Consider the following 13,947-nt stretch of genomic DNA (forward strand, 5'->3'; position numbering starts at 1 on the left):
ACGTTTTCCGTTTCTGACGTCTGCTACAAGGTACCACTACTGGTACGACTGCCCGCGACTGGGCCAGGGCCTACCTGAAGCTGAAGGCTCTTCACTGCAAGCCCGCCTTGCCCACTTGTGCCTGCAGCTACTAGTAGGTAGTTTGGGTGGCATAACATGCACTCTTTCGAGTAATGAGTAGTGCGGCCTGCGGCCTTCTTCCCGGGTTGCTCAATCCGGAAGGCAACAGCTCTTCTGACTGGCGTTTGGCCTTTTTTTCCTTTTCCCCAATTCCACACCGATTTTCGAGAGGCAGCAAACAGGTATGCAGACCTGACCGCGTCCATGTAGGTTCCCGAGAATGCACCATTGATTGATCGTACTGGGTATATTCAGCACAACAACCTCGTTTTATGACGGTTCTTAACCCCTCAAGAAGTCCCGATACCTATTTGTGTGCACCGATGCTTGGCACGACCAACTATAAAAAGCAATATCGGCCTTTGGGCCGGCGGTTTCGCCATGACGTATCAAGTGCAAAATCGAAACTTCCACAGACTCTATCTAGTCCTGCATCGTGCTGCCGATGCCTTGGCGTACGCGCGGCAAATGGGGCGCCGTCCCCACTCCGGGGCCGGTTATCCGTTACGTCGGCCGTCCCGTTCGCGAAATCTACGGCCTGTCCGACCTCTGTATGTGGGCGGCAGGCGGTAGGTTTCATAAGGTCGCTTTGCGCTGGGATTGTAGGCCGTGTGCTGGAAACAAATCGGCTTCATAGGTACTGCAAAAGCTTGGTAAAGACGTCAGCGAGCTTATATACTTGGCCATGCGATGCCAAGAACAGCCTTGTTTGCGGGGGATCTGATCTGTCTTCGATGCGTCTCCGAGGCAGTCGTCCAAAGCTTGAGGGACCAAGTGTTTAGATATCCGCAACTAGGTGTAGGAAATTCCGTGTTATATATGCCCTACCATCTGCCATGCTTGAATAGTCTGGTCGGGTCTTATGTTTCTCACCCGTTGTGAGATTCCGAAACCCGAGGCCATTTATGAGACAACCTATGTGTTGTAACGGCGGGAAGCCTGAATTGTTTCTTTTTCTACTCCGTTCTATCTGCTCCGCAGTCTCCTACGCTCCATATGCAGGCCAGTGTAAACAGAAGCCATACATATCCTGCTAGTCTGTACCCTTCCATTAGACATGTAGCTACGGCACCATTATCACCTTTAGCAGTTTATGAGAAATACAGTGTAAACAATATTGGGTGCCGGCCTGTACAGCAGCGACGAATTGATTAAGAGAAGGACGATGGACACTTGTTCTGTGTCCGAATGAGTTATCGGCACACACCAATAGCAAGAGTTCGGAGCACCCTCATCCCAAAGCACATACAGTCCCCTTATACCAGAAAGAAGCAGAGTTCTTCGTTGCAGTCATCAGCCGCATCACAGCAAGCACATAACGTAATTACTTCGCTAGTGGGATCAGGCTGCGGGTGTATGTATCGCTACAAATGACCCAGTGTCCCGTCTTTCTCGCACACTATCGGTGGAACCGCTTTCACCACAGCGCCAAGTACGGAAGTAGCTTCCCGATCATGTAGAGGGCCGGCGCCGGTGCCGGCCCCGATACGTGCGGCAGAGTGAGGGTCCGCCCCCGGAGACACTGGCAGCATTGATGCCCCCAGGGAAGGCGCAGAAGTTGGGTCCCTTTACCTCAGAATCACGGGTGGGCACTCCGTCTTCTCATGTGTTGTTGAAGGATAAGGGCACCTCTAGCGTTGCTCAGACGTTTACTGGCTGATATAACAACGACTCGATTTAGTCGATGGCTAAGGAAATCATCAAAACATGGCGGCAGGGATCGTTATCTCGGTCCTATTCTATACAAAACAGTGATAGCTCTCGTTCTAAGAAGACGACTGGTTCGGGTGGTCCAGCAGCTTAAGAGTAATGCAGCTGCGACATACAGATCGATGCTGTCTGTTATTGCTCTGAAACCATGACCATCAACTGTTGCCATGAATGGCACCCCTATCAGCACATTCTGATCCCCCTAGCTTCTGGGATAAGGCTAATTTTTTCTTTTCACAAGCCCCTGCGATAATCAACCGGTCGAGTCTCTTCGAAATAAGGAGTTACAAAGATGCTACAGCTCGTGTATTTCCCTTACGTTATCAGGAGCAAGTGAAATAACCAAGATAGATATGGATACTTACGAATAGACAAAAGTATGGGCAGTTGGTATCGCGGCCACGTAGTGGCAGCGCTGCCACTTGGGGTGACAACCGATTATGTAAACATATCAACACCAGTGATGGACGTTCTGAATTTCCTGGTTTGGAGTTGGTGCTGGACATGAGCCTGTCTTGGGTGACTGTCAAAATTTCAACACAGGGCGAGAATTGGTATGGCAATCGCGGGGAGGTGAGAAAGCTGTTGGGGAAGAATGATCGCTTCTCATCATGTCTACGTATGGTGCTATCTAGAGCCGCAGATGCAGCAATGCGTGAATGTCTGCCATTTTCTCATTAAAGAGTATCGTCTCCAATCCAGAGCGCGAGCGCGCGAGTCTTCACGGCCCAATCTCTCTTTCCATGCTGAACCCAGCTACTCTGTCGTGGCCCATCAAGTCCAGCATTGCCGAAGAGCATAGCGGAGGGGAAGAATGAGGCTTCGCGCTAGCCACGACAGGCTGACATAACAGAGCAAACCACCAATGATCGTTTCGTCGTAACAGGTTGTTTACAAATCGTCGTCCTCCTCCTCACCAGGCAGGGGCATGGCGGCAGCGTCCTCCATCTCCTTGCGGTACTCCTCAAGGAGCTTCTCGTCAACCTGGGCGGTGGGGGGAGCAAGAGCGGGAGCAGCAACGAATTCCTGTAGCTGGTGTTAGGCACATATGCAAATGATTGTAGATTTAGAGTAAGCACTGACCAGAGATGGGTTGCCGACCAGCTTGCGGGCAAGCCACAGGAAGGGCTTCTCGAAGTTGTAGTTGGACTTGGCGCTGATGTCGTAGTACTGAAGGTTCTTCTTGCGGTGGAAGGTGATGGTCTTGGCCTTGACCTTACGCTCCTTCACATCGACCTTGTTACCGCACAGGACAATGGGAATGTTCTCGCAGACACGGACGAGATCACCTGCATATTAAATTAGACTATGACGAGCGCGTTGCGGGAGTGTCGGGGTACTCACGGTGCCAGTTGGGGACGTTCTTGTAGGTGATGCGGGAGGTAACATCGAACATGATGATACCGCACTGTCCGTTGATGTAGTAACCGTCGCGGAGACCACCGAACTTCTCCTGGCCGGCGGTGTCCCAGACATCGAAGGTGATCTGGCCGAAGTTCTTTTGAAGGGGTCAGTATGCTGCGCGATTTGCTGGAATGATGTAAAGTCGGATCGGATGCTCGCTTACTGTGGTGAAGCCCAGAGGGTGAACCTCGACACCGAGGGTGGCCATGTACTTCTTCTCGAATTCACCAGTCAAGTGACGCTTGACGAAGGTGGTCTAAGGGTCGAATTATACGTCAGCATGCTTGTTGAGGCCAGCAGAGAGATGTCGAATTTCGCAGCGTGGGAGGCGGTGACCCCACATCGAAGCCACGATGATAACAAGCGACAGAGGGAGGAGTAGTTTTTTTTTTTCCTTTCGCACTTACCTTTCCGGTACCACCATCGCCGACGAGGACCAGCTTGAAGGTCGGGGAGTTTGTTTGAGCAGCCATGATGAACGAAGGGGACTGTTATCAGGATGTGGTGATGTAAACAGACACAAACGTCGGACTGGGCGCGCAGATGAGTTAGCGGGGGGTGTATGTTTTGTGTGGGAAAGCTTTCGGAGCGGTAGTGAAGGAGGGGTTGGTTTGGCAATGGTTCAAATGATGCCCACTCGACAAATTTTGACCCAAGGCCAGCCGAGATTGAATGGTTGAGTGTCGGGTTGGGTGAGGTGGGTTGAAAAGACGTACCTTGTCTGATGCTGTGATGTGGTGTAAATGGGAGAAGGATAGAGTGAATGGCAGACCAATGCTCAGGTTGCCTTTTTCCTTGGTTGATTTTATTAGTATGGCGGGCAGAAGATTATTCGACACCAAAGGCAGGTTGGGTCACCAATAATCAAATCCAGAGGTTTGTTTTTCGCCAGAAAAGCGGGGCCCCATTCCCTCAGTCACTCAGTGACGCTGGGGCCCAGAGAGGAGGGGCAAAGGTCACAAAGGGGGCTGCTATCTGTCGCTTTCAGGCTCACAGCAGGCTGCTTGCAAGTCCGCACCTACCTAAACTTGCCTACCACCACCTTAGCCACCTCACTCACTCACTCACTCACTCACTCACCCACCCACTGGCACCACCAGCCAGCCCAGAACTCCAAAGACGCCTAGCGTTGCCATTGGCAAAGGAAAATTTGACAGGCAGGGTACAGGCAGGGTGGTGGGGCACGTGATCGAAACGGGCCCTGATTGGATCGACTATGGATTACCTAACCTTTTGGTCGTCAAGGTTGGCATGGTGCGAAAGGACTTACCGCCAGTATTGGTTGATTCTTTCAACTGCGATAGGCAGAATGACGATGGGGATGGTGGGGTTCAGGAATGAGAGCAACGATCTCTGCACTGCACAAGACTTGTTGTAGAACTGGACGGAACAAAGCTTCACAATGCAGATTCACGCATGCAGCTGAACTTATTTATATATGATCTTTTGTTGGGCAGCGCGCATTCTTCCAGCGATTCCCAATTTACTGCTTATCAATCGTTCTTGATCCCTAAGCCCAGGCACCCGTTAGGCAGGCTTCTTGCAGAGCCATTTCGCCCATTTCATTGGGCTTTGGTGTAGGTAACCGTCCCGAGGTTGAAGCCTGAAGTGTTTAGCCTTCTCGGCCACACTGGCGGCAAGATAGGTATGACTCAGCCAGCAGTCAAGGCTTTCAAATCATGCGTGGCTCTGTTACATAGGTGCGGAATTTCTACATAGGCAAGATGTGGCAGCCCAACATGCCGCGGCCTCCCCAGTTCAAACGTGGAACAAGCGTGAGTTGAAGCTCCTGTCTTCTGGTGGCATCGGCGCCGCGTGACACCTTGACAAGGACATTTTGCTGCAATGCCGGTTAGCTTTACGCATTCAAGGCGGATGTTGCCAGTTCTCCCGCAAACCGCCGTCTCACTTACACCCTGGTTTCCCTGGACACATTCCGCCACCTTCTTTAGGCCGTCGTGGTTAGCTCGGTTTACATAACCGAAGTTCCGGATCTCGTCGCCTGCCTTCAGACCTGCAGAGTCTGCTGGACTGCCAGGAACCACGCTGTTGACCTTTGCGAATGGCGCGTCCAAGGTATCGGGAATGGAGTCGCCCAGCATTCCAGGCCCGCTCGTGGTTGCCGTAGGCGCATCATCATGGTCTTGTAACGTGGCAAAATGCTCGTGGAGGTGCTTCTCGATAGCATTCATGAGGTCTTTGTAGTCGTTCCGAAGCAAAATGATACGTGCTCTGGTCGTGCGAACTGTGACTTGGTCAGCCAGCGCCTGGTAAATCGTGTCGCATTTCGCAACCACATACTTTGCGGAACATCAATATCGGATCTTGGAAACCCATCGGGCGTTGTAAGAGGCGTCTCCATAGTAACTCCATGCTGTGTAGGTCGGTCAATAGCGCGCTCGCCGTCCTTCGGGTCGGCATGCTTACTGAGTCCAGTACGCCTCCGAGTGCCTTCAACTCGGCCTCCAGGTTGCCTTTCTTTTGCGACAACTCAGCAAACGAGAGGTGGGCAGCATTGCCGTTGGCGAGAGGCCTAGATGAAGGCCCCGAGGGGATCGTGGGTGCGTGTATGTTGTCCATTCTTAATGGAAGGCCCATTCTACGACGTGGTCGGTCAAGTCATCGTTGAGAGATGGGGGAGAGAATAGGTAGATTTCCTCGGATCGAACTCGAGCTCCCCTCCAACAAGACGTTGGCTGATTGATGATGTACTGTAGGCAGGTAGCCAGCGGGCCGCGTTGACCAGCCAGTCGTCTAATGGTGGGCTTCTGGCGCGGGGTCCTTCAAGCTTATTAGCTAACAATCAGTTATACCTACACAAACGGGTAGCGGGAGGCAACGGAGCTACCCCAATCCCAATCCCATGGAACAATAACACACACATACTTACATGCCTTCCATCATTGAACCATCCCACACATCCCCTGGTTGCCGTGATACAGCTATATCGAGCACCTATCCCCAGAATAACTTCGACCAGTACGGGGCATAATAGATGGTTATATCGTCGAGCCTTTACCGGATCCCAGAGGTCAGATGCACGACACAGGTCTTAGTTTTCTTCTGTCTTCCAGCGGGTTGATGTCTGCAATAGATGACCGCGATGGCCTGCTGGATGCCAGGGATACAGGATTGATCAGCAAAGGCAGATCCATGTCTTGCATGCATAACATGTAGGAGCACAGCAGTATCAGCTGGTCAAACACCGAGACCTTCTTAATCCTATCCCACTTCCATACTCGCTACACCAACGTACTGTCTGGGCAGGGAATCAAATAAATGATTACGTGCCAAGCTTCTACTCCAACCTTATTGGCACTCTTGCAATGGATCCCAAGCCTCGTCTCAACAATCGAGCCTCCCTCGGCAGCACAGCAGCAGCCGGCGCTCGGTGAGAATGAGGCCGGAGAGGGGCGACCTGAGGAAATCAGCGACGGAAGGAAGCGGCCAAGAGCATTGCCAGCGACCAACTTCGTCGCATGTCATGATTGCTGTGTTATGCTTTCTTCCTCGCACTACTACTACTACTACTAATAATAATAATAATAGTTTCTGACACGCTGCGTTGGATGGGAAGCTCAAGCCACTGGCAAATAAACCAATCTGGGAAACGAGCGGCATTGTGGGCACTGGGATCTTCATTGACTTATTTCGCGATCGGAATGTCCCTGGGTCTCAGACGCTGTCGATATGACGCAGCTTCTCTCTGGTGTCACCATGGGACACCGTGATTGTGTCACAGTCTCATAAACAAGACGCCATCTCCATCGCATTCAACGAAAATGAATATGCAGGAAGCTACAGAAGTCAACTTTGGCCCAGGCTCATTCCATGCTCCTTGCATATTTTTGCCCGGCCTGGGACTCGTCACTGGCCTCTGTCGGCTGTCTGTCTCTCTTGTCTCTCTCCTTCCAGTCCGCTGCCCTTCTCGATTCAAGGGCCGAATGTACCTAAAGCTTCCCCAACACACGCTCTTTCTTATACTATCATGTTGCAGGCCCGCAACTTCACTGTTGCATGTTACGAGGGGCAGGCCGATTGGGCTGCATCTTTGACTTTCTCCTGTCGTTGTCATCTGCATATTTTCCCTGCAACCAGTCATTATGTTTTGATTCATGACCAGATGGTGGCCGGTATCTGTTGTTGCTGTCTTGGAGGTCCTTTTTGGCTCTTGGAACACTTTTTGGCATCTTCAATTTTTGGTTCTTTGATTCAATAAATCAGCGTTGTTTTCCCCGTCTTCTCGCCTTGCTCCTTCGGCACCATGGCCGCCCTTGTTTTGAGCAGTGAGCCCCCACGCTTCCGCAGCTGTTCCGCCAGTAATACAGACACCGGCAGCTGGGCCATGCCGGCCTCAGACCAACTGTCTCTGAGACCTAGCCGGACGGATCCAACCCTGTCCGACGGCAGCATCGCCTTTCCCCTTGGAAACACGGAAGCCTGGAAGGACCTGGGCAACATTGCAGAGTTGGGGCTGTCATTGCATGCCGAGGGAGACGACGAGTTACCGACCTCGAAGACCGATATCCCGGAAATCGACTTCGGTGATGACTGGTATCTATATGAGGAGACAAAGCCACCTCGAGCTGCCAAGCCCTTCCACAAATGGATCAAGACGATTCAGAGACGAGCCCACCGACCCAGGACTCGGAGATTGGGGGGCAGTAGCAGCGCATCGCAGGAGCTGTTTCCTCCTTCTTTAGATGACAACATCTCGAGTCGTCGGCACAGGAAATCCTCATCGGACTCGTCATTCGGCTATGTTACAGGAGTCAGAAGTGCAAGCATAAGTCTCGCGGGCAGCGCAATGACGCGTTCGAAAAGGAACACCGTCAGGTCGTCTCGTTGTTCGAGGACAGAGCACAGCAGCAGGGCTTCCTACTCGAGAGCGAGGTTCTCGGAAGAGAGTACGCGGTGTGAACGACCTATGTCGATCGACCCTGCAGTGATGGAGCGCCAGCTGCAGAGACGTCGTGTCATCGAGGAGCTCATCAGCACGGAGGAGAGCTACATAGGAGATATCAAGTTTTTGATGAATGTAGGAAGCCCGTCCTGTCCAGGTCTCCCTCGTTTCCTAGGACCGCTATACTGATACTGCAAAAAAGGTCTACGTTACGATACTTGCTTCTCTGCCAACACAGCAACAGGGACTCCGCTCTTCAATCAATCGGAATTTAACAGACATTGTCGAGTTACACGAGGAGATTCTTGGCGAGCTACACCGGGTAGTTCCTAACTCCGAGTACACCCAGCTGCAACAAGTCCAGCCGGCTCATAAACCTCCACCCAGGCCAAATCATCAGCGATGGTACAGTCTTGACTCGGTTCCGGAGGTTAAGAACGGGACACCGTGGTTGCAAGACGTCCCCGGGATGGTAGCTGAACCCACCGTCGCTGCAGACGTTGCACAGGTGTTTGGCGACAGGGTTAGTTACAAGCCCCCCAGCCTCCCGGCCTCCACCCCTTGATTGCGAGTCGTGTTGAACCTTGCGACCGCGTACTAGAGTCAAAGTCTAACTGATGAATTCTTATTAGATGTATCGTTTCTTCGTATACGAAGAGTATGGCGCCAAGTATGAGATGATGATCAAGGACGTGGCATCAACCCATCGCGCAATGCCACAATGGGAGACGTACCAAAAGGGGTTGGAGGCGCTTGCAGCTTCCTTGGGGTCTGCAAACCACCACGTGGACCGCTCGAGAAAGTCACTCACTATTGGCGATCTTCTGGTCAAGGTACAGTTGCAAATAAAAATTACTTTCATCCCACATTACCTCACCACTAACTTGAATAAGCCGATCCAACGAATCTGCAGATATCCGCTACTCTTTGCGGAGCTGTTGAAGCTCACGCCTGTATACGACTGCCCAAATTCACATGCCCAAATCGAAAATGTCCTCGTTCGATTACGCGAGGCCACGGCCGAGATCAACCGTGCCACCGACGATCCGTCTGTGAAAGTAACAGTGGAGAAGACGTGGTTGCTGCAAGATCGGTTGATCTTCCCAGACCAGGTATGGTCTTTGCTTTTGCCATGACCGGTGTTCACCTTTTGCTGATGAAACGCAGTCTTTCGATCCCAATATCAAGTCCAACGTACGTTTGCTTGGACAGATCCAGCTGTGCGGTGCTCTGCATGTCTGCTGGCAGACAAGGAAGGCCGTCAAGGGGCAATACATGATATGCTTGTTATACAGGGACTCTCTGTGCCTAGCGACTGCCGAAGGTCTAAACCAAGTATACGCCATCCAAGCATGCATCGGCTTGAACACAATAAAACTGGAAGAAGCAGATAACGGCCGAGGTAAATTATTCCAAATCTGCACCTTCTTAGTTGGCTGAACACTCATTTGCTCACATTTGATAGGCCTGCAATGCCACACGGCCCCTTTCTCTTGGAAATTGGTCTTCGAGATTGATCATCAGCTTTACGAAATCATCTTGACTGCCTGTACGCCTAAAGAGGAAATGGAATGGCGAACCCGCTTAACTGGGTTGATCCCAAGCGAGCCACATGACCATCCCGAGGCGCCCTTATGTAGCTCATTATCTTTGGATATCAAGAGTCTTGGAACTGTATTTGGAAAGCCAGGTACGTCAAAGTAAGTGTACGCGGTTCGGGAACCAAAGGCTGACATGATGTGTACAGGCACTGTGGCGCGACGTCTTTCAATCCACCGGGCCACGACGGTTGGACCCAAATCTTCCTTATGTCAGGTTATACTGAAAAACACCACTTTACTGAGAGACCCATCCGGGTCAGGATCGGTGACCCCGATCAATCGTTCGCAGTCTCTCCTGACTACGAACTCGAGAATCCCCGTTCTATCGCCAGGCCGCGGAGAACGGGCGCGCCTAGAGGCTCTGCTTGCCGATGTCTGGAGCCGAGCGGCTCTGCCCTTCCCCGGCATAACAAACCGGTCGAAGAGTGAATACCTGGTGCGCAGTTCTGCCTCGGCCATGAAGCGGAAACTCAGTGTCGCGAGCATTACGAATACGTTCCTGAAACGGACACCGAGCACTTCGAGCATGAGCAAAGCTCGCGAGAAGCTGGCTGATAGAACATCGGACCACGGCCCCAACGGAGAGAGCAGTGGCGGCGCACATATACGGAACACGGCCGGCTCGCCTACCCTGGACTGCGTCTTTTCTACACCGGAGCTGAGCCTGGATGACGACTTTGATTATGTGCAAGGCCGCCTCCCGGTCATCTGCGACGAGGCGGAACGGGCGAGCAGCTCGAGCCCGAACATCCCGGCGGCCGACGAAGCTTCTTCTGCCCAAGGCACGGTTCGGAAAACGGACGTTTCGCGACTGGAGCCACCACCGCTATCGCAGCGTCAGCAAGATGAGACGACGCTATCTGCATTGACGTCGCCTTTGTCAGTATCGCCGGCGAACAGCCTGCGGCCGAGTCGCACCAATACACAGTCGATCAAGTCACTGTCGCCGGTCTCAACCGATCGGAGAAAAGAGAATGTGAACCACCACGTGGAACCACCAACGGCCCAATCCCCTCACGAGTCGGCAACGACTCTCAAGTCAGCAAGCAAGTGGACGAAAGTCGGCATGCTGAACCGGAGTCTGGTGGCCGGCGGGTTCCGGAGCTTTTTCCGTTAAGCCTCTAATGAACGATGATACCCCCCAGTTGTTGTTTTTTACTTTGTGTTTTTTCTTCTTCATTCGCAAATTTTCGTTGGAGATACGGAAGGAGAAAAGGCTTTGGAGACGGTCTTACTACCTTGAGTACTCTCGTTAACATGATTATCCCCCCATATATTAGTGCTTGCTGGCAGCTTCTACGCACTTTCATGATGGAGTTTTTGGTTGGTCGAGCATTAAGTGAGTAGGTACGTAGTAGGTAGTCGGCCACTGTTGGCTTGACGGATGATGTTGGACAAGCGTGCTGTTCGTTTCTTTTTGTTTCTTGGAAGCTTCGTATATAGACTATGACGATACTCCCGTCCTTTGGAGAAGAGTATATCCTCTGCCAATTCATTTGTGCCAAGATCTTTACCATGTTCACCAACAACAGCTGTTGACTGTCTCGTGTGTCTCGATGTGACAAGTGCCTGGTTACCGTGCCATGATCTCCAGCTCCCCCCTCTCGCAGCTACCCCCCAATCCAGTTTAAATCGGCGATCTCGCAACCGCAGGTACCCGTCTCCGTGTCCGGTGTTGGTCCCGGGTCCTACAGGCACTATGCGTGTTGGTAAGGTACTAAGACTACTAGTTTACGAGTTCCTGGCCAAGAAGACATTGTGCCCATTGGCCTCGACCCGGCCTGATCTCAATTAATTGATACAGTGAGGGGCAGTTCCATCAGATTCCGTACGATGGATGCTGGGAGCCGTCCAGCCTCCGTGTACCTATTTTTAAGCTCCAGAATGACGTAGGGCGATTCCAGCGGATGGCGGGGTAGCTCTCAAGCTCTCTGGCAGTCTGGCAGTCTGGCAGTCCAGAGGGGCGCCCAGACAGCGCAGTGGACAGTGCGCAGGGAGGCAGGGCAAGCAGCATTTTTGTCGCGTGTCAGTCATTAGCTCGCAGGCCAGCTATGACGTAGGATAAGGCACTGATGCGCGCAATCCCGCAAACAGCCAAAGGACAGGACTGGGAGGAAATCAAGTACATGCCGGGCCGCTTAGGAGCAAAGTACGTAAGAAGGTATTCAATGCGAGCTTGGTACTTGGAAGCTGAGCTGGCCTCTCTGCACTACCCCTCCAATAAATTCCATCTGCCGCGAGGCCTTCTTTCCCATCATCTTCACTTCTCAATCATACCAACCAAACAAACAACTCTCCTGTGATACCCCTCAACAACCACTACTCCCTACCCCAATCATCACCAACTCTTCTTTTTTAGAAACCACCACATTCAACAACCGTCAAAATGGTTAAGGGCGAAGCTGTACAGACCAAGTTCCACTACAAGAGCCAGGATGGCGAGGACTTCATTGTCTTCGTTGACGATGTCGAGACCATGAAGAAGTGGAAGGAGGACTCCTCAATTCCCATGGCTCACTTCATCTCTACCTTCAAGATCTTCGTCACACACAAGTAAGTTATTCGCACTACCCCCCTCTCTCTCTCTCCCCCCCCCCCGGCAAGTTGGACGCCATCAGAATGCCATCCAAAGGTTACCTGCAGCCCAATTTATTCGTGCTGCCAACCGAAGACACACGTTGTTGGGTTTCCAACCCACCCCCAAAGCCACCAACGCTCCATGACGCTGCAGGGTTGGGGTCCAGCAATAGCTGCCATATGCGCGAGATTGCATCCTCTACCTAGCTTATTATTGCCCAATCTTTTCGCTGCGAGAACGGCGGCTAACCTCGATTCCCTCAATAGGCAAGGCACCCAGGGCCAGCTCGACGGTGCTTCCAAGGCAACGCTGGAGAACGAGTTCGGCACCTCCAACGACGAGGAGGTCATTAAGACCATTCTGCAGAAGGGCACTCAGGAGGTCTCTCAGGTAAGCCACAACCAGAAATGGTTCCTCCTTGGCTGCCATACAGAAATAACTAACAATGCCCAATAGTTCCCTGGTCGTGATGGCCCCAAGAACGACGCCCAGATGGGCAGCATCGTCAACGGTCAGCCCGGTACCCGATAAATGCGACAATGGTGTGTTGGTCGTTGTCTGAGAAGAGCGACGGTTACAGTTCGGTTGTGCGGAGGCATATTGGCGCACCAACAATTGGTAGCGCGACTAGGTAGTATTGCAGATGCACTCGGAGCTCGCAACAAATTTCGAGACATACTCGCGGAAAGAGTGCCTGCCTACCTGTCATAGTTGAAATGAGCAATGCTCTGAATGAGACACGATATGAACAACTAATTCCCTGGCTTCTGTTGGCATGAAAGTGAACTGAAATGTAGACGTCGTTGATCACGCATCGTTGGTCGGCTCGACTATCAACCACGTCTAACCAGGTCCGCCAATCATATTGGTATGTAACACGCCTGCTGGCTCGTCACCAAGTGTGACGCACCAGCACGAAGCGACGTGCAAGAACATTCCTCGAGACGACATGAAAGTCAGCCATTGCAAGTTCAACACGACCTCGTCCTCCGTTGGCTTCTCGACAACGGATATCAGAGTGGTCCTGCACCATACCAAATACTCAGATTTCCCTGCTCACAACATTGGTAGGGTTATACACAGCAGTAGTGGCAGTAGTGATAGAAGTAGGCGAGAGTAGCCACTCATGATTTAGTACCATACCAACCTCGAGCGGGACGGACTGCCCAGCTGCCGGCCGCCTCCGGCTCCGTCCCAATGGGCCGGGCGGACTGGCTAGCCCACCCGTTCCAACCTCCACTATGCGTACTTCATCATGCTCAAAGGTGTCGTGTCAATCTCCGGTGCACAGCCACAGGAGGATACAAGAAGCGGGAACGGCACAATGGGTAGATGAGCTTTTGTGTCGTCTTCTCCGTACAAGTGCAGGGTATAGTAGTACGAGACGCTGGCGTATAATCGGCTGTTATTGACTGGTACACTGGTCCCCCTTGCCATGTAATACGATTGACGAGTAAGTCGTCGTCGCCGTCATCGACGACGACAAGCAAAATAACCATTGATCAGCCCATCAAGTGAGTCGAGTCGAGCGATGTAATCATCCCACATCGCTTGGCTCCCTGAGCCTCGACTCTGGGTGAGACATGGCAGAGCCCCTTCCCTTTCTCCTACTATAATAGGTATGATATTCT

At 52.2% G+C, this 13,947-nt stretch overlaps 4 protein-coding genes across 4 annotated transcripts; 2 read left to right on the top strand and 2 right to left on the bottom strand.

Moving 5' to 3' along the window:
* Positions 1 to 2,721: 2,721 nt before the first annotated feature.
* On the bottom strand, positions 2,722 to 3,707 carry PG985_006960 (GTP-binding nuclear protein GSP1/Ran; the record flags this gene model as incomplete). The annotated part of the gene is made up of 5 exons (XM_066826729.1): positions 2,722 to 2,856; positions 2,914 to 3,119; positions 3,175 to 3,328; positions 3,398 to 3,490; positions 3,642 to 3,707. The coding sequence occupies 5 exons, from the start codon at positions 3,705 to 3,707 to the stop codon at positions 2,722 to 2,724; spliced, it is 654 nt and encodes a 217-aa protein (XP_066686336.1).
* Positions 3,708 to 4,945: 1,238 nt separating this feature from the next.
* PG985_006961 (26S proteasome non-ATPase regulatory subunit 9) lies at positions 4,946 to 5,832 on the bottom strand (the record flags this gene model as incomplete). The annotated part of the gene is made up of 4 exons (XM_066826730.1): positions 4,946 to 5,074; positions 5,148 to 5,479; positions 5,536 to 5,608; positions 5,662 to 5,832. 4 exons carry the CDS (start codon positions 5,830 to 5,832, stop codon positions 4,946 to 4,948), a joined length of 705 nt encoding a protein of 234 aa, XP_066686337.1.
* Positions 5,833 to 7,498: 1,666 nt separating this feature from the next.
* PG985_006962 (Dbl homology domain-containing protein) lies at positions 7,499 to 10,855 on the top strand (the record flags this gene model as incomplete). The annotated part of the gene is made up of 7 exons (XM_066826731.1): positions 7,499 to 8,272; positions 8,340 to 8,660; positions 8,770 to 8,970; positions 9,031 to 9,249; positions 9,305 to 9,539; positions 9,603 to 9,827; positions 9,885 to 10,855. The coding sequence occupies 7 exons, from the start codon at positions 7,499 to 7,501 to the stop codon at positions 10,853 to 10,855; spliced, it is 2,946 nt and encodes a 981-aa protein (XP_066686338.1).
* A 1,269-nt stretch (positions 10,856 to 12,124) lies between these two features.
* On the top strand, positions 12,125 to 12,847 carry PG985_006963 (uncharacterized protein; the record flags this gene model as incomplete). The annotated part of the gene is made up of 3 exons (XM_066826732.1): positions 12,125 to 12,291; positions 12,583 to 12,706; positions 12,773 to 12,847. 3 exons carry the CDS (start codon positions 12,125 to 12,127, stop codon positions 12,845 to 12,847), a joined length of 366 nt encoding a protein of 121 aa, XP_066686339.1.
* Between the last annotated feature and the right edge of the window lie 1,100 nt (positions 12,848 to 13,947).

This window comes from Apiospora marii, assembly GCF_038362585.1.
Source record: "Apiospora marii strain CBS 49790 chromosome Unknown utg000004l_segment0_segment0, whole genome shotgun sequence".
In the NCBI taxonomy this organism is placed as follows: domain Eukaryota; kingdom Fungi; phylum Ascomycota; class Sordariomycetes; order Amphisphaeriales; family Apiosporaceae; genus Apiospora; species Apiospora marii.